Source organism: Taudactylus pleione, unplaced genomic scaffold (assembly GCF_031769625.1).
Source record: "Taudactylus pleione unplaced genomic scaffold, aTauple2 ptg000318l, whole genome shotgun sequence".
Taxonomy (NCBI): domain Eukaryota; kingdom Metazoa; phylum Chordata; class Amphibia; order Anura; family Myobatrachidae; genus Taudactylus; species Taudactylus pleione.
The window spans coordinates 918,278-937,091 of NW_028284719.1; the positions used below are offsets into that span (position 1 = coordinate 918,278).

Genomic DNA, 18,814 nt, shown 5'->3' on the forward strand with positions numbered 1-18,814 from the left:
GATAAAGCACATCTTGTTTGTTTCATTTCAAAGCCTTTGTTGTGGTGAATAGAGGCCAAAATACAAAAATTATCTCAATGTACCAATATTTATGCACCTGACTGTATATATATATATATATATATATATATATACATATATATATATATCATTCCTTGCTAACATTTTTAAACTGCAATGCAAATGTGTTATTAGTAATGAGATTCACTCTCAAACAGGTTGGAGACCCCCAGCTGTGCTGGTGCCAAACTGTCTGACAGTGAAACTAAGGGTTTTCTTCTGCCTATTTACAAATTCAATTGTGCAGATCACTGTCTGGGTTATATTTCAATTGCCATAGCTATACCTGCCTACATGTGAGGTTTCTTAATTTACATGCAAAAACACCCACAGTTCCTGGTGTATTGTTTTTTACTAATTCCTTTTCTCAGGAAGCTGTTTTTCTAGTTGCTAACTGATACTGTGTTTGGTTTGGTATATTTCTATGCAAGGTTGTCCCCAGAATGGGCTTGTATTAAAACATTGCCATATGTACTTAAGTGTGAATTTAGCTAAAATGGCGCTGGTCGGCCAGTCGCAAAATGGCGTCTTGCAGATCTCATTTTTATAATGGTGTCATGCGGCCATTCGCAAGATGGCGTAGTTTTGATCTAATTTTAAGCTGATCTTGTCTCAGCCAATTATCCAGCTTTGACAGTCCACCCTTTGATAGCGAACAACATGCTATCACAATCTGATTTTAAAATTAATTTTAGGTGATATTATTTAACGTTATTTTTATGGGATGGCACAAGGTGGTTTCAATCCATCTATGATGGGTCTCTAGGGCGGAACATAAAACTACAATTATACGCACACCGCGGATCTTGGGAGATCATGTGAAAGATGTGGGGATGCACCAGTCCTATAAAGGAAGTTTTGAAGGGGAATAGAATGAGAAAGATAACATTTTAATAATACATTCTACACATTTCTAAATGTAATACATTATATGATGGTATTTCTAGTTCAGGGTTGTAATGCAGTTCTACATTTACCTCAGTATTCATATGGGCACTACTAACCACCATCATTATTTTGCCCTTCCGGTTTACCTTATTTTTACATTTCCCACACTTCAACACATTAGGAACACACTTGACACATATGCCAATTACTATGATGACACCCAGTATAAGGATCAGGAGTTTGCCTATGCTTGCAATCACTTCCTGGACCCATTCCCCTAGACCTGAGAACCATTTCACTGGGTTCAACCATGAGACCCATCCTTCTACCTTCTCCTCTACTTCAGCCACTGAAGCATTATGGTTCTTCCAAAACTCCCATTTTAGCTGCAGAATTTCATCCATCTTCCGGTCTATCACCTCCATGGGGTCGCTGGTATCATTGGTGACATAGGTGCAACACTTCACTCAAAATTGGGTGGCTAAAGTTATGCAATACCCTCCTGTAACAGCTGTTAAATAATTTAACACTAGCCTGTGTTGCACCAGTTTTTTCTTGTACGCTTACAATTCTCTACCTGTATACCTGAAGGTGTCGTCATACATCTTGGTGATATTATCTATCAATTTAGCAAGATATTGGATATATCTAAAATTTAGTGTACCCTGAGCGATCCTGGTGGCATCCAATGCGACTAAAACTTGAAAGCCAGTTGTCTCACTAATTAACTGTGTGGCTTTATGCACATCACCAGGTATCATATTTCTTTGGTCTCTGTGTTCATACTGTGTGTGAAAATATGGTGATGGTGTGTTTTTATGAATACCAAGCATTTCACCATGTGTAAAGGTCATAATTTCTGGAAGTAGTCTTCCCAAATAACATAACAATTACGGTACTAAGATTGGTCAAACACTCCCCTGATTTCACATAGCACTCCTTCTCCTGACTCCACTCCATCAGCACTGCCATCAGCTCCCATCTCCTCTATCAGTCCTCAATCACAGAAACTCGGTATCCCCAAACAGATCATCATGACAAAAACTCTGGAAGAAAGAACAAGGATGACCACAGCAGACCACTCCATTGCTGGAAGCACTGATCTACACATTTCTTTATAGCTACTGCTCTAGATAGTGTCTCAGCCCCTGGGTTTGGACAGTTTCCCAAGTACTTGACCTTAGCCTGCCATGGCTGCAATTTGTCCTTAGCAACCTTGTGTCCTGTGTGTGAGAGATGAAACACAACAGTTTAGTATCATTTAAACATGGTATAAATGAAACAGGGCATAACAATAAATTGTCCACATATTGTATCAGAGCACAGATCTATTGGCAGGTTGGAAAGATTGTAAATAGTCATATAAGCCTGGGAGAAGATACTGGGGTTGTCTATGAACCCATGGGACACTCATGTCCATGTGTAGTGTACACCTCCCCCTAGGTGGGAAAAGAAAAATACTGACAGTCAGGGTGTTAGGGCACAGGGAAGAAAGCAGAACAGAGATTGGGTATCAGTTACATCAATTACAATTACCAGTTATTCCCTAGTACTTCCCATCAACCTGTCTATCTGCAGACCACAAGTATGATCCGACTCCTAGCATTGGCTGCCACTCTCCAATAAAGCATTAACGGACAAAATTGGAGCTGGTGCCTGTTTGAGGTTTCCTGTTACTGTCTGGTTTGGGAGTCCTACATTCTTCACTTTGCAGTACTTACTTAGGTGTCCCACTTGGTTGCAGTTAAAACATTTTTGTGAGCAGGGTGGATGAAAGGATTGTTGTGGGGGTTGAGCAAGAGGGAAAGGTGGTGAGTATGGGTAAGGATATTGAGGGAAAGGATATTGTGGGGGGTATGGAGTTTGTGGGTAGTATGGGACTTGTGGCTGTGTGTGATAAGTGGGGTAGGGCTGTGTTTGCAGTGGTGTGGGATTGGTGAGGACGTGTAACTGTTCAGGTGCAAGTGTGTGTGTGGGTGCAGGTGTGTCTGCTGGCTGTGATGTTACCGTCATTCCTTCTAGAGCTTGAATACTAACAGCTATTAGTTTCTCGCTCTGGGTCTCTCTCTTCTTTGAGATGTTTTTGTCATGTTCTATGGAGGATTCTATGAGGGTATCTATTGTGACTCCCCTCCAGCCAGATTGTGAGGTCTGAACCCGGGTCTTTAGGTCTTCATTAAGGCCATCCATGAGTATAGTGACAATCATTCCCCTGTGGTGAGTGCTATCTTTAATATCTTCTAACCCAGTGTACTGGGTGATAGCCTGCAGAGCCCGGTCGCAATAATCTTCTGCAGATTCACTTTCCTTTTGTTTTATTGTGAAAATTTTGTTCCAGATAACTACTACTGGAAAATATACACCCAATTGAGTTATGATGCGGGAAATGTTACCTTGGTTCACTTCGTCTGTTAAGGGAACGTCACCATCCAATACACAATCCGTGATAAATTTTGTCACGTCGATATTGAGTGGTAGACAGGCCCTTAACACCACACGCCAGTCTTTGTTAGTTGGCTCATGAGAACTACCCAAATTCCTAAAAAATCTTTGACATTTGGCTAATTCCTTTTTTGGATCGGGGAAATCATTCATGATGGAATTTAGTTCCGCTCTTGTCCAAGGACAATGCATTACCACTTCCCTCGTGGGCACTACTCCATTCGCATCCACATTTCCATTCGGAACAGTTATTGTCTGAATGGGATGCAGACCGGCAGCGCTGCTACCTTTGACCTTATTACCTGGCTGTCTGTTGCTGGAACGTATAGTATTAACAACTTCCTCTATGGGTGCAGAGGGTGTTAGTACTTCCCGTGCTGTTACCAATGGAGATGGCGGCACCACTCGTGATTGTCGTGGTGCAGCATCTAACATGTGTACAGCATGGGAAATGGCAGACATTACAACAGGCTCATTATCCACATCATAAACATTTTCTTTATGGTGACTTAAGAGAGGGTACAAATTACTTGTTACATTTTTTATGGTTTTTTTCGATAACTGTACCTGCACCCCATCCACATAAGGTGGTGGTGGTGCACGTGAACTGCTGGCAATACCTTCTGCAATGCTACTGTGCTGCACATGCATGCCATTTTGTGGCTCGCACATATTGCAATCTAGCGCCACGGGTGTATTTTCTGGCAATGCATTCGCAAGGCTAGTTTGCGTCGCTTGCATATTTTTAAGCCATGCATTACCTTCATGCTGCCACAATTTTAAACATTCGTAATATTTTACCTTTTTAACTCGAGAACGCATCAGACTGATGGGGTCCCGGACATTATTCAATACATCTTTGTACCAATTGTAGAAAACGGCTTAACACTCTTCCTCGTCATATTAAACCATAAATCACAATACCTGGTTGCATTGGCACCGTACTTAATATGCATAATATGTCGTGCCGACCCAAGTGGCGCTTCCAACAGCAGCAAATCATTTAACATCTCTACCGTTTGCTTGGCCCCCATCCTGGGAGAACCCTACGTTTTTCAATAAAGATTTAAATTGGTGAAAGACAGTTTAGATACTCTCACTTACCTATGGAAGTTTTTTCTAGATGCTCCCGCTCACCTATGGAAGAAATTTCTAGATGCTCCCGCTCACCTATGGAACTATTTCTAGATGCCTCCACTCACCTATTATCTCTCAGTTTACAATCACAAGTTTCCAGTGCGGCTCAATTACAAGGCTCCAGTAACCCAACCTAATTACTAAACACTGCAATCACACTGAGAGCCGGTCCCTACAACAAAGACAACATGTACACCTGCTGATGTGTATAGAACGGTAGCTACTACCGAGCAGCTAGGCTAACTCCTGCACCTAGCTCTTAAAGATCATACAATACCCTTAACATTTAGGTCCCGTGTTACACCCTAAACAAATACAGTTCACACTTTTTTCCTGCACAGAAAAATACACGTTAACCCAGTCATTGGCAATAGTTGATAATGTAAATTCAACGGCTTTGTTAAAACACGTGGCAGCACAACCGGAAATACGTATATGCTATTGTGCGACTAGTACACAATAATGCGACTACCACACAACCGTATGACTCCTACCGTTAGCTGCATACGCAAAAGTGCACCTTTGCTGCACGCGCAAAAATGCGACTCAGCCGTGTACACAATACTACGGTACCCTTTTTAGCATAAAATACTATCAACAAAAGAAAACAATCTTTTTCCTTTCTTGTCCCTGGATTCTAGTCAGCGTACCTTGACTCACACGATAACGGATAGCGATCTCTCAGCATTGAGTGGTTGCAGGAAAACTGCATGTGGCCACTATCCACCCTTTGGTGAGATATCGATAACCGTATTTTATTGTGTGAACAGGTAAGTGACCTCACTCTGAGCCCCCAACTAAGGATACTGAATTAAAACCTCTATACACTCCTGCCTATACCTTCTAAAACCTGCCTATACCTTCTAAATCCTGCCTATACCTTCTAAGTTTTGACGCTATTTGTGTACGCAGTCGTACAGTAAAATAAAGACTTTAGACCTTGAACATGTGTTTCTAAAGCACAAAGTATTATTCAAGTAAAGTACAGGTAGTTACACGCTGTGATCTAAGTACAATTTAGCACAAAGAAATTATACAGACCCAAGATACAGTTATACATAGCCACACGCACTGGGACCAGTTACCGGCATCCATAAGAAACCTCCATCAACAGCATCAGCATGAAGACTCCAGACTGGGGTCAGAACCTACATATATATAGCCTTAGAGAAATAGACTATACAATAGAAAAGTTTGGCATGGTTTCATTGGTTCCCAGTGCGGGTGCATCTGTTACAGGATATTTAACAGGTTGATTCAAATGGACACAGGTCAGCCTCTGACAACCTATTGTCTCCTCTATTCCCCCTGCATGCAAATCTAAGCTGGTAGTTTTACAAAGTACATTTTGGTGCTTTAACTCTCTATGGTCCATAAGTTGAGAAAGCATGTTGCGATCTTCACACCGATGATACCGGAAAGCTGTTGAGAAAGAGCATATCAGTACAATACCAAACACGGCTTACTTTTCACGTATTAAACCTTAGATACCAAATAGCCTTTATTTCACCTCATTTGTAATAAATGAATAAAACTTGAATCTTATGCTTTAAAGCTATGGAACCTTTTATGTGAATGTGCAGTGTGTAAGTATTCGGGGTTTGAGAAAAGACGCTAGTTAACTTGGGGCAGATGCGTGCACACTAAGCTAATAAACAGCGTTTTCATACAGGATCTTATACATTCGCTAATGTGCAACATGTTAACAGCGCAACTGTGGGTAATGTGCGGTGTTTATGCATGTGATTCTATTTATGATGGATTTAATATATACATATATATATATATATATATATATATATATATACACATATATATATATATCATTCCTTACTAACATTTTTAAACTGCAATGCAAATGTGTTATTAGTAATGAGATTCACTCTCAAACAGGTTGGAGACCCCCAGCTGTGCTGGTGCCAAACTGTCTGACAGTGAAACTAAGGGTTTTCTTCTGCCTATTTACAAATTCAATTGTGCAGATCACTGTCTGGGTTATATTTCAATTGCCATAGCTATACCTGCCTACATGTGAGGTTTCTTAATTTACATGCAAAAACACTCACAGTTCCTGGTGTATTGTTTTTTTCTAATTCCTTTTCTCAGGAAGCTGTTTTTCTAGTTGCTAACTGATACTGTGTTTGGTTTGGTATATTTCTATGCAAGGTTGTCCCCAGAATGGGCTTGTATTAAAACATTGCCATATGTACTTAAGTGTGAATTTAGCTCAAATGTTTGTATTTATTTATTTATATTTAGTATATAAGTACAACCTTCCAGTTTAATGCTATTCACGACAGGATAGCCCAGTTGTTCCAGGTGTGATACACATAAGCTATTCCACCTGCCCTTCTCATTACTTTCACCAAATTTTTGTATAGCAGACTATATTTTATCAGCAAATGATTTTTAGTAGAGATGAGCACAATCATGGCCAAATTTCACACACATTAAGTTTCAATGGTAATTGCCTTCATCTCCACAGTCCACAATGTCGCTATGTCATTCCACACTGTAGTGTAAAAAAAATTCTGACTCTATAGTATTTGAATAAATCTTGGACAATGATGTTTAATTTAGATAATAATGAAAATGTTCTTTAACTTTAATTGTTCATTAAATTCATTCACGATACTCACTGAATCTCAACGTGTGTCCTCACAGGTAAACAGTCTCTGGTCCATTCTCCTTTAACATAACTGAGTGGTTCCTCTGTGTGGGTCTAAGCCCAGTTGTTCCAGGTGTGATACAGATAAGCTATTCCACCTTCTTTTCTCATTACTTTCTCCAAATATTTGTATAGCAGACTATATTTTATCAGCAAATGATTTTTAGTAGAGATGAGCACAATCATGGCCAAATTTCACATCAAGTTTCAATGGTAATTCCCTTCATCGCCACAGTCCACAATGTTGCTATGTCATTCCACACTGTAGTGTAAAAAAAAATCTGACTCTACAGTATTTGAATAAATCTTGGACATTGATGTTTAATTTAGATAATAATGAAAATGTTCTTTCACTCTAATTGTGAGCTCATTGTTCCATTTTAAGAACTGGAGTGTCTAGTGTCAGACTATACAATGTGGAATATACTCTATTTTATTTTTGCATGTAATCTAAGCGATTACAAATGGAAAAAAAAATTTTCTGGTCAAAACTAAAGAGGTGAGAGCAGTGTATCCATCGTGTAATTTTCAGAATTATATATATAAAAAAAAAAAAAGATTTATAATAACAATGATCTCATAATGCAATTGAAACATTTGAGTTGTGTTATAAGCTTCCAGGGTTTTAAGTCTAATAAATCTCACCTTTTAAACTCTCAGGTTATGCAAATAACACACAACTGAGATATTGCAGCCTGGGGACACTACATAGTGGTGATCTACAGAGACGTTACTCAGTTACCTAGGGGAGCTATGGATCTCTAGAGCAAATGTATACTTTCCCTCCTAGAGCAATCAGTTAAAAGAATTCTAAATATATTTTTACATTTGTTTTATAATGCCTAGACTTGGTTTAGCAATATAATAGTAACAGTTTGAGTACGGAATGCCGGTGCTCAGGATCCCAGGAGTCAGAATTCTGACACCAGTATCCCGACAGGGTTAGGATATCGACAGCTGTCGCTAAGTATCCTAACCCTGCCCCTAAACCTAACCCTCCCCCCACAGCCTAAACCTAACCCTACCCCTCGCAACCTAACCCTAACCTCCTTCCCCTGCAGCTTAACCCTAACCCTCACCCTGCCCGCAACCTAACCCTAACTTCCCCTAGTGCCTAATACTTACAAGTGGTATACCGGTGGTCTGGTGCTGGCGCCGGGATTCTGATAGGTGTCAGGATTCTAATTGAGGACGGGAGTAACTACATCCCAGCCTCAATTAATAGTTGAGCAATAAAGCAACATATTTAATTATAAAACACATAAAACATATATGAAACATATATGAGATCTATATGGAATTGCAATCAAAATGCAAGAAAAAAAGCCATCCGAATAGGGACTTTACCAGATTGATGACTGAAATGTGCATGTTGTTATATATACGCCGACAGAAACTCTGAATTTTCCACTTCTGTTTTCAATCACGAAGGTGCTCTCTTTGCTGCAAATGGGGAGGTGGAACTATTTCCTCAGCATCACTGAGAACCGTCCCCTTTGGTACGGTCCTCTGTACATTCTGTATTTCCATCATTGGTTCCCACATCTTGAAAAAATCAGTAATTGTTAATCCGTATAATATTTAATTGTGAGTAACACTGTTTGACAATTCAAAACACATTTAATTTTCTGACAATGTATTCTCAAGTCTATCAACATGATTGCAATATATACAATCAATATTACAACATACGCCCATGCTATGATTACAACTGCTACTTTAAGGTCTACCTGCGCATTTTCTGATGCTAATCTACACTTAACCGTATCATATTCTAATGAACAGTAACCAACTTTCTATGCTCTTGTAATTGCTCGACCTCAATAACATTATCTGCTGTTGGCTTTATTTACCTTATGGATGATTATTAGTTTATTTATATGGCACCACAAGGGCTCCACAGTGCCTTGAAAAGTACAGAAAGAGTGTAAACAAAAACAGGAACAAAAGTGACATACTGTGCAATACAGAACATTGATGAACACAGACATTGTTTATAAACATTGCTGCATCATCAGTCATGATGCAAAAATAAGCAGCAGGGTGGCAGAACCCAAGGGTTGGGTGCCATTGCAGGCAGTTGGGTAGGAGTTGGTGGTTGAAATGAGGGAAGGAAAAGCATATGAGGGAAGAGGGTCCTGCTCGTCAGAGCCTACAGTCTCAACGGAGGGACAGACAAAGCGGGGAGAGACAGTGGGCAAGGAGCGTGGGCCAGTGGCTTTGGATGAGAGATGGAAGGCTTTGATGAAAAAGTGGGTCTTATGAGCCCTTTTGAATTTTTGCAGAGAGATGGATATCACACAGGACAGCTGAATAAGCAATATTGGTGATGGACAAAAGCAAGTAAAAAAAAATAATTCCTCCTGGGAATTGCATATTAAGATTATATATCCAGGTCCTTTCTGGTTTCACTAAGTTTGTCACTACATCTCTGTACCTCTAATCTGATCTTTTAAATTACCTGACACTTTGGCTATAAATAAATGTATTTTGAACTTTTTGGTTTTGTTCAGAAAGATAAATAAGAATTTAAATACAGATATATGGGATTTTAGAAGCAAAAATATATATATATTTTTTTTTTAAAGTCTCCTTTGTACTAATAAGATTTTTTTCTAAATAGAAACCATTGTAATGTTACTATTTCTGTTTAACATAAACTGGTTGTACTAACTAGATACTAACACAAGTGCATACTAATTAACTTTTGAACAAACACAATAACTGGATTAGAGCCCTTTAAATAAGGATTTTTTTCTTTGAACACCTTAATTGCCTTCTGAAGAAACTGTGGTAGCCACAGTGAAACGTGTTAAAGATTTCACGGACTATTACTTCAAAAATTTGCGGAAAATAAACTCTCTATTTTGGGGGGCACTCATTTGTAGTATTAAAAATTAACTTTTATTAATCCATTTAAGAGTTTTTTGAAATGTTCAAACCAACATGGAAGAATAAAAACTGTAGAGCTCAACCATTGGCTATACAAGAAGCAACAAAAATATTGACAGTAATTAAATTCAATATAAGAAGTTCAAATACTTCCGTTATGTGGCGGCAAACACAAACACACGGAATATCACAGAAATCTATGCCGAACTTCACATCTAATTTAAAGGGATTCCACAAGTTGTATGCTATGTGAAGTTTGGTGTAAATTTCTGTGATACTCCATGTGTTTGTGTTTTCCGCACAGTTACAAACCTTATCTCTCTATCACTGTTGATAACTCAACAATCCACCCTGCCCCACAAGCTCGCTGCCTAAGTGTCATCCTTGACTCTGAACTGTCCTTTGTCTCAAAATCATGTTACATACATCTAAAAAACATATCCAAAATAAGGTCTTCCAAAAAACAGGCTCCTGCCATTACAATCCATTATTATGCAGCTGTGAGACTGATCTTCCTTGCCAAAGTTCATCGTCTGCTGCTCCGCTCTGCCAGTCCCTCCAATGGTCACCGTTTTTTTACCATATTCAATACAAAATACTTTTACTTACACATAAAGCTATTAACCAAACCACACCAACATACATCTCTTCACTCATCTCAAAATAGCTCCCAATCCGACCTCTCTGCTCAGCACAAGATGCGTCTCTCATCCCCATGCATTAGTTGCTCCCATTCCCAGTTATAAGACTTTCCTCTAGTCTCCACACCTTCAAGCATTCCCTGACAACTCACCTCTTCAGGCAAGCTTATCAGATTCCAGAACCACCCACATACCCATTATAGCTTATTATCTAATTACATCCCCTTTCACAGTTCACACATAACTTCACACATTGTCTTTCTTTCACATCCTCCTGACATTTGGCTGACATTCCTGTGTGACTGCATCATGCAGCCCACCTAGAAACTCTGCATTCTGGCTGGACCAAAATGCAATATATAGCACCTATTCTTGTGTATCAAAACCTATTTCCCTATAGATTGTAAGCTTTCGAGCAGGGCCTTCCTACCTATATATCTGTCTGTTATTACCCAGTTTTGTTCTATTAATGTTTCCAATTGTAAAGCGCAACGGAATATGTTGTGCTATATAAGAAACTGTAAATAAATGAAATAAAATAAATTAACCTTGAATGTGAATGGCCAACTGTGAGTACTTTTATGTTCACAGGTTGATTTAAGAAAAATGTGAAAATACCTTTCAAGTAATTAAAAATATTATATTGATTGTGGTTCATTACAAAAAAACCCCCCACTAATCTCGAATGCAATAGGTTAACTTCAAACGCAATCAGTGTAACGGCAATGCAATTGATGAACCTGTGCAGAAAGTTTCAAACTTCAATATCAAGCGGACGTTCATAGATGTAGGTATGTTCCTACCGGATTGATGAACCATTGAAATTCAAATATAGAATTAGTTCAAAACTTTTTGTGCATCTCTATCCAGTGAGCTGTTGCTGCCTGTAAAATTTTCATCAGCTCCCTCCCGATACCTAAATGGAGCTGCTCTTTTTGGTCAGTTTCATCTGTGCCCAATGCCAGTACATGAAGAGAGTTCACCTGTATCATTTTCATATACTACATACAGTATCTGGGACTTGAATTCCTATGGATTTGCAAAGTAGTGAGATGCATGTGGAATAAAATATTGTTATTTTCCAATATTCCACACTCACTTTAAAGAAGATCTATAATATATTTTAATTGAATATTGCAAAGTAGTGAGATGCATGTGGAATAAAATATTGTTATTTTCCAATATTCCACACTCACTTTAAAGAAGATTTATAATATATTTTAATTGAATATAAAATATATGTGAATTCCACACAGACAAATAAAGTATTTTTTTCCACTAAAACTGAAATAATTGGATAGATCTTTACCTCTCGGAATACTTGGGATAGATTATTATTATTATATTGCTACACTGAGTCTAGGCAATATTAAACAAATTAAAAAATATATATAGATTTCTTTTAACTGATCGCTCTGGGATGGAAAGTATAATTTATCTCTAGAGATTCATAGTTCCCCTAGGTAATTGAGTAAAGTCTCTGTAGATCACCACTATATAGTGTTCCCAGGCTGCAATATCTCAGTGTGTGTTATCTGCATAACCTGAGAGTTTAAAAGATGACAATTATTAGACTTAAAATTCTGGAAGCTCATAACACAACTCAAATGTTTCAATTGCATTATGAAATCATTATTAGAATTTATTTTTTTTATAAAATGTCAGCCTTTCTGAAAATTATATTTTGTATACACTGCTCTTGCCTCTTTTGTTTTGAGCAAAAATTCCATTTGTAATTGCTTAGATTTGATGCAAAAAAAAAAACAGAGTACATTCTACTTTGTGCATTCTAACACTTGACACTCCAGTTCTTAGAATGGAACAATGAGCTCACAATTAGAGTTGAAGAGCATTTTAATTATTATGTAAATTAAACATCATTGAACAGGATTTATTCAGCTATAGATTTGGACTTAAAAAAAATACACTACAGTGTGGAATGACTTTGCAATAGTGGATTGTGGTGATGAATTACCATTGGAACATGATGTGTGTGTAATTTGGCCATGATTGTGCTCGTCTCTGCTAAAAATCATTTGCTGTTAAAAAAAAAAAGTCTGCTATTCTAAAATTTGGCAAAAATGATGAGAAGGGCAGGAGAAAGAGCTTATGTGTCTCCATGGCAACCCTGGAACAACTGCACTTAGACCCATGCAGAGGAACCACTCAGTTATGTTAAAGGAGAATGAACCGTAGACTATTTTCCTGGTCACAACATACTGTATGTTGAGATTCAGTGAGTACTGTGAATTAATTTAGAATTTTTTTAGCTTTTATCAAAAGGCATTTGCAGCTTGAACCAGACACTGCAAGGTTATGAGCTGTATTAGGCCTGCACAAGCCGCTTTGTGCTATGTATTTTTTGCCACTGGTTCCTTTCAGTCAGTGACCTCTAGAGTGGTGGGCATCAGCCAACCTACATTCTCTCATCTTCCCCTGGTGTTGGCCACCATGAAGACCCTCTCCTGCTCCTCAATCTGCTAACAAAGCCAGGAGTGACAGTGGCATGAACTAAGGGTAGCTTTCTATAGTCTCAAAGCCATGCCTAAAGTACTTGGGCTATAGACTGCACACATATGGGGCTGAGACCACCTAAGCAAAGCACTCAGGTCTATAGCAATTGACACCATGCCCACTCTCTGAATGTACAGGTGGTTTATGATGCAAAAGTAAAAATAATGTGTTATAGCTGGCTACCCTAGTTCCAGCCATCCATCTGTGCTAAGTTTGAGAATGATTTTATGCCTGAGGGATGTCTGCTGTGTAAGTTACCTGTAATCGTTTTTAGCTTTTAAAGCTAATGCCAATATATGTTTGTATTTTTTGTTTTTTCTGTCCTTTAATAATGCAGGTGATTCTGGCTATTGCTGTAGCTCCTGGCTTCTGATTACAATGTCACTTTCAAAGACTCTTGCTGAGCATAAATATAATAAGGCCCCTAAAGATATTAGATCTCTAATAGAGTGCACCATTAGACTTTTAAAAAGCATGGCCAGGTGTCTGGATAAATATGGTGGTGTTTTATCAAATAGTCCATCTAATGTCTCAGATATTGTGCTTTGCTGCTGTCTGTTGCATAGTCTTACATTACATTAATCTCCTCCTCCAGACTATGCAATAGACAGTGAGCAGGTAGGGGTCAAGTGACTTTCAGAGTACAGAGTGACTTCAAGTGACTTTCATAGTACAGAGTGACTTCAAGTGACTTTCATAGTACAGAGAGTGGGAGGCAGGTAAGACAATCAAAAGTATAGCTTTCCTTGGTGGTTTTCAACTATTATATACCTTATTGTAACAATAATTTGGTTTAAACTATGTATGTTCTGTATCTTAACACAGGTACTTTTTGTTTGAAATACTTCTTCAATTATACCTTTAAAAAATTAAGCAAGTTTCCATGATCAAACATATTTATTGAAAGGCAAGTGATACCTGCAACTAAAAATTAATGAAGTAATTTTTCAGTACAGAAATAGGTGACATGTTTCTTTACACAATGTAAACATTTAAATACTATATAGCATGATTAATTTTGGAGTTAATATAACTGGAACACAAATTATTGTAATATGCTAAATGTCTTTTATTTTTCAACTTTCTGGAAGTGAAGCGGGAGAGTGAGCAGAACCGTGCCTGGGCAGAGATGCCAGGGCTGAACTATTGGTTGGTGTGCTGCTGACAGGTGTAGTAGTATGGGTCTCGGGTAGTCAAACTATTTTTTCAGCACCTAAAGTTACCATATAATTGTTTAGCTTCTTTATTTCTTTGATTTGGAACATTTTAAGTAAATCTATTAATTGCTGATGTTTGGGCCTCTATGGCTGCACACAAACTGTAAAAACTATGAAAATATTTGCTAAATTATGGTTTACCCTCCTAATCTGTTCAGACATTTGAATATTTTGTCTTATTTGTGTAGCCATAAAATCAACCTGAGTTCTTTCAAAGGCAGCTATGGCCTCAGTCAGGAAAAAAACAAATAAGTGGGAGCGTAATGTGTCAAATAAATAAACCCAAATAGTAGGAATATTGAAGATTAATGGGTTCAGATGAAACAAATACCACTAAAGCTTGTATGAATAAAATAAAATAAGCATTTAAAAAACATAAGACATATAGACCATAGTTGGTCAGCAATAAAAAATGAATATGTTGCTGTAGCTCTCGAATTTTAGTTAGAAGACATGTAGAGCAAATTGCACCATATTAAATACACATTATGATATAGAGACAAAACACACACAAAAACACTTATGTATAAAATAGTGGATTAGTCCAATCAGTAAATGGATGGCTTCCAGGTGAATGGAAGCAGGATCAAAAAACAGAATTAGTTGTAGTAATTCAATCAGGCTCCTTTGAATGTCATGTAAGATGAAATAGGCACGATCATGAAAAATGTCATAATAGACTCATGTAAAAATAAACACACATTGAGTGTGTAATAAATATGGCATAGATGAAGGTTTTTGGAGCAAATAATGAATGTACCTGCGCCGGTATGGTGATGAGCAAGTAGCGTGGTCAGAGGGCAGTGTCCGGAATGCCGCTCTGCAAATCTGTGCTGTCCGCTTGAAGGGTTAAATCCCGTCTAGTGATGGTCAGGCTCTGTCTGCATGCTGACAGTCACAGTGTGGTTATACGATACTGATCTCTGGCTGTGCCGGTCTCTGGTTATTGCGGATCAGGCTCCGTATTACCTTTGTGATAGCCGGTCTTGGCTCTCACAACTCCCGTTGTAGAGTGAGCTCACTCAGGGGTATTAGCCCAATGGTGGATGTTTGGTACATCTGTTGGTGTGTAGTAGAAAAGGATTCTTGAATATCCACCAGTAAGGTAACTTGTAACCTAACGCATTTCTCAGCCTAAGTGGGTCTGGCTGTTTCCTCAGAGGTGCATCTCTGGATCTCTTGGAGTTGTACTTTGTGATGCAGGGGTGGGCTCAGCAGTCACTTGTTGTCTTTGCTGTGCAGACTAATCGTGTCTTCCTCCTCTTTGTCAGTAGGCCTCTTCCTCACATGACAGGATCTCACATTCTATGGAAGGAATACTCAGGTGCAGTATTAATGTTTGTTCCATAAAATGTCATGTAGTCCATACTGTAGTTTCCATAGTTTCTTAAACTGTTAAAAGTTGTTTGTTAAAAATGCTTTAGGTATACCTTCAGTGGTCTGAAGTGGTTTGAGCTGTCATTTCAGTAACTCTATTCTTTAAATAATTAAAAAAATGTGTTATACATATATAAAGCATGTTGCAATGTAATACTTAAAAATATATTTTTTTCAATGTTTTGGAACTGGCCTTTTCAATATATTTAATGTGGATCATGAGCTACACTAACCTAACATATGTAAACTCATAATATAACCTATAAACTATAGATAAAGAGATAGTGCTGGGCACACCCCCAAGGGTGAAAAATTGGGGATGTGTCACAAGGACAAGCCCCAACCCCATTTCACAATACCCCATTTTAGGAGCGCACCAAAAGGCATGCACAGGGTAGACCTACTCACATCTCATCGCCCTGCCATGTTAACTCATTTTTATCATGCATTTATAGAAAAAAAAATTGGGAGGGAGGGCATTTTTCAATTTGCCCTGGGCACCAAAAACACTATTGATGCCTCTGTCCAAAACTCACAAAAAACTCTCCAACTACTTCTCAAAACAACTACCCATCACCAGCCACCTTACTACACACTATTTCAACATTTGAGCGCAGATTAAGATAATTTTATAATTGGCTTGTGATGTCAAAATAGCTTGTGGTATGTTCTAACTGATAGAAAAGTGCAATGAAATGTTTGACGGTTTTGGTCATTGTTTTTGTTCTATTACATAGGATCCAGTTCAATTTACATGTAGGTTTGAGGACATGTTCAATCGTTAAAAACTAAACTGATGGCCTCTTTAGACTTCAATGGACACTGATGTTGGATTTCAATTGATGGTCAAATAAGCGATGCTTAGTAAATGCAGAATTTTTTAGATTGTAATCCACCGTAAATGCCTGACAGATTGCAATTGACTATAAATCCAAAGCTTTGTAAATTTACCTTAATTTTGGAAAATTAACTACAATTCCCCTTAATTTTCTCTCAATAGGTTTTGAGTGACTGGCTAGATGGAATCTAACAATGAGACTTATTTGGAAGATTTTACCCTATTAGGATTTTCTGAGAGACAGACAATATCTACACTTTTAATTGCGATGATCTACACAATGATTATTATTGGGAATATTATTGTTATTACCATTATTCGGGTTGACCGCCATCTTCAGACACCGATGTACTTTTTCCTGAGTTGCCTATCCATACTAGATGTCTGCTATGCTACAGTCACTCTCCCGTCTATGCTGGTCACTGCTATAACGGGCAATAGGAAGATTTCCTTCAACAGATGTTTTATACAGCTCTATTTCTTTGTGTTGTTTGGAGGAGCAGAAAGTCTTCTTCTAGCTGCCATGGCATATGACCGATACGTGGCTATATGTAACCCGCTGCGCTATCTACTCATTATGAATAAGATGTTCTGCTCATTTTTTGTTGTAGGATGCTGGGTCTGTGGATTCCTGAACTCAACGTTTCACACTTTGATGACTGTAAAACTGACCTTCTGTGGAGATCGGCACATCCACCATTTCTTCTGTGATGTTCTCCCAATGCTAGAAGCTGCTTGTAGTGATGTAGACAGCAGCCAGGTGGGACTGCAGATTGTCACAGTGTTTCTAGGGGTGTCTCCTTTTCTACTTGTGATGTACTCATACACACATATCATCTCCACTATACTGAAAATCCACTCTTCCTCAGGAAGGCAGAAAGTCTTCTCCACATGTTCCTCCCACCTCATTGTTGTTACCATCTTTTATATAACAGGTGTTTTCAACTACAATGTTCCTATTTCTGGAGAATCCTACATCATTGCCCAAATGTCATCTCTTCTGTATAGTGCTCTACCTCCATTGTTGAATCCTTTTATTTACTGTTTGAGAAACAAAGAGGTGAGGAGCGCTTTGAGAAGGACAAATATTAGGAGAAAAATTCTGAGTTAAGACAATTCAACTTATGAATATTATTGTGTTATGCTAGCTTTGCTCCTTTGCCAATAATAGAACCAGTTAGTACATTCTCCTCTCTCCGGGAAAAACATCAGGGGCAGACTGATATTCTGCAAAAGGTACAGGGATTGGACTGCTGAGGACTGGGGTAAAGTTATTTTCTCTGATGAATTGACACAGATTTTGGGGCATCTGAAAAAACACTTGTCAGGAGAAGAAAATTTGAGCGCTACCATCAGTCCTGTGTCATGCCAACAGTAAAGCATCCTGAGACCATTCATGTGTGGAGTTGCTTCTCAGCCAAGGGAATGGGCTCACTCACAATTTTTCCTAAGAACACAGCCATGAATAATGAATGGTACCAAAACATCCTCCAAGAGCAACTTCTCCCAACCATCCAAGAACAGTTTGGTGATGAGCAATGCCTTTTCCAGCATGATGGAGCACCTTGAAATAAGGCAAAAGTGATAACTAAGTGGCTCGGGGAACAAAATATCAAAATTTTGGGTCCATGGCCAGGAAACTCCCCAGACCTTATTCCCATTGAGAACTTGGGGTCAAAACTCAAGAGGCGGGTGGACAAACAAAAACCCACAAATTCTGACAAACTCCAAGCATTGATTAGGCAAGAATGGGCGGCCATCAGTTAGTATGTGGGCCAGAAGTTGATTGTCAGCATGCCAGGGCGAATTGCAGAGGTCTTGAAAAAGAAGGTTCAACACTGCAAATATGGACTCTTTGCATAAACTTAATGTAATTGTCAATAAAAGCCTTTGACACTTATGACATGCTTATAATTTTACTTCAGTATGCCATAGTAACATCTGACAAAAAGGTCTAAAAATATTGAAGCAGCAAACTTTGTGAAAACCAATACTTGTGTCATACTCAAAATTTTTGACCATGTGCATTCTACAAATGATAGCTAGAAGCTGATTGGTTGTGATGTGACATACCTCCACTTGTCCCCTTTAGAAGGTTTGATAAATTTGCCCCTCGGTGTTATGTGGAGAGATCAGAGTT

General features: G+C 38.4%; 1 protein-coding gene across 1 annotated transcript; it reads left to right on the plus strand.

Annotated features, from left to right (window-relative positions):
- The first annotated feature begins 16,855 nt into the window (after positions 1–16,855).
- LOC148509600 (olfactory receptor 5V1-like) lies at positions 16,856–17,785 on the plus strand. The gene has a single exon (XM_088442919.1). It carries the CDS (start codon positions 16,856–16,858, stop codon positions 17,783–17,785), a length of 930 nt encoding a protein of 309 aa, XP_088299045.1.
- Positions 17,786–18,814: the final 1,029 nt, after the last annotated feature.

Coding starts and splice junctions, on each gene's coding strand:
- LOC148509600 (XM_088442919.1), top strand. CDS start 16,856: ATGGAATCTAACAATGAGACTTATTTGGAAGATTTTACCCTATTAGGA.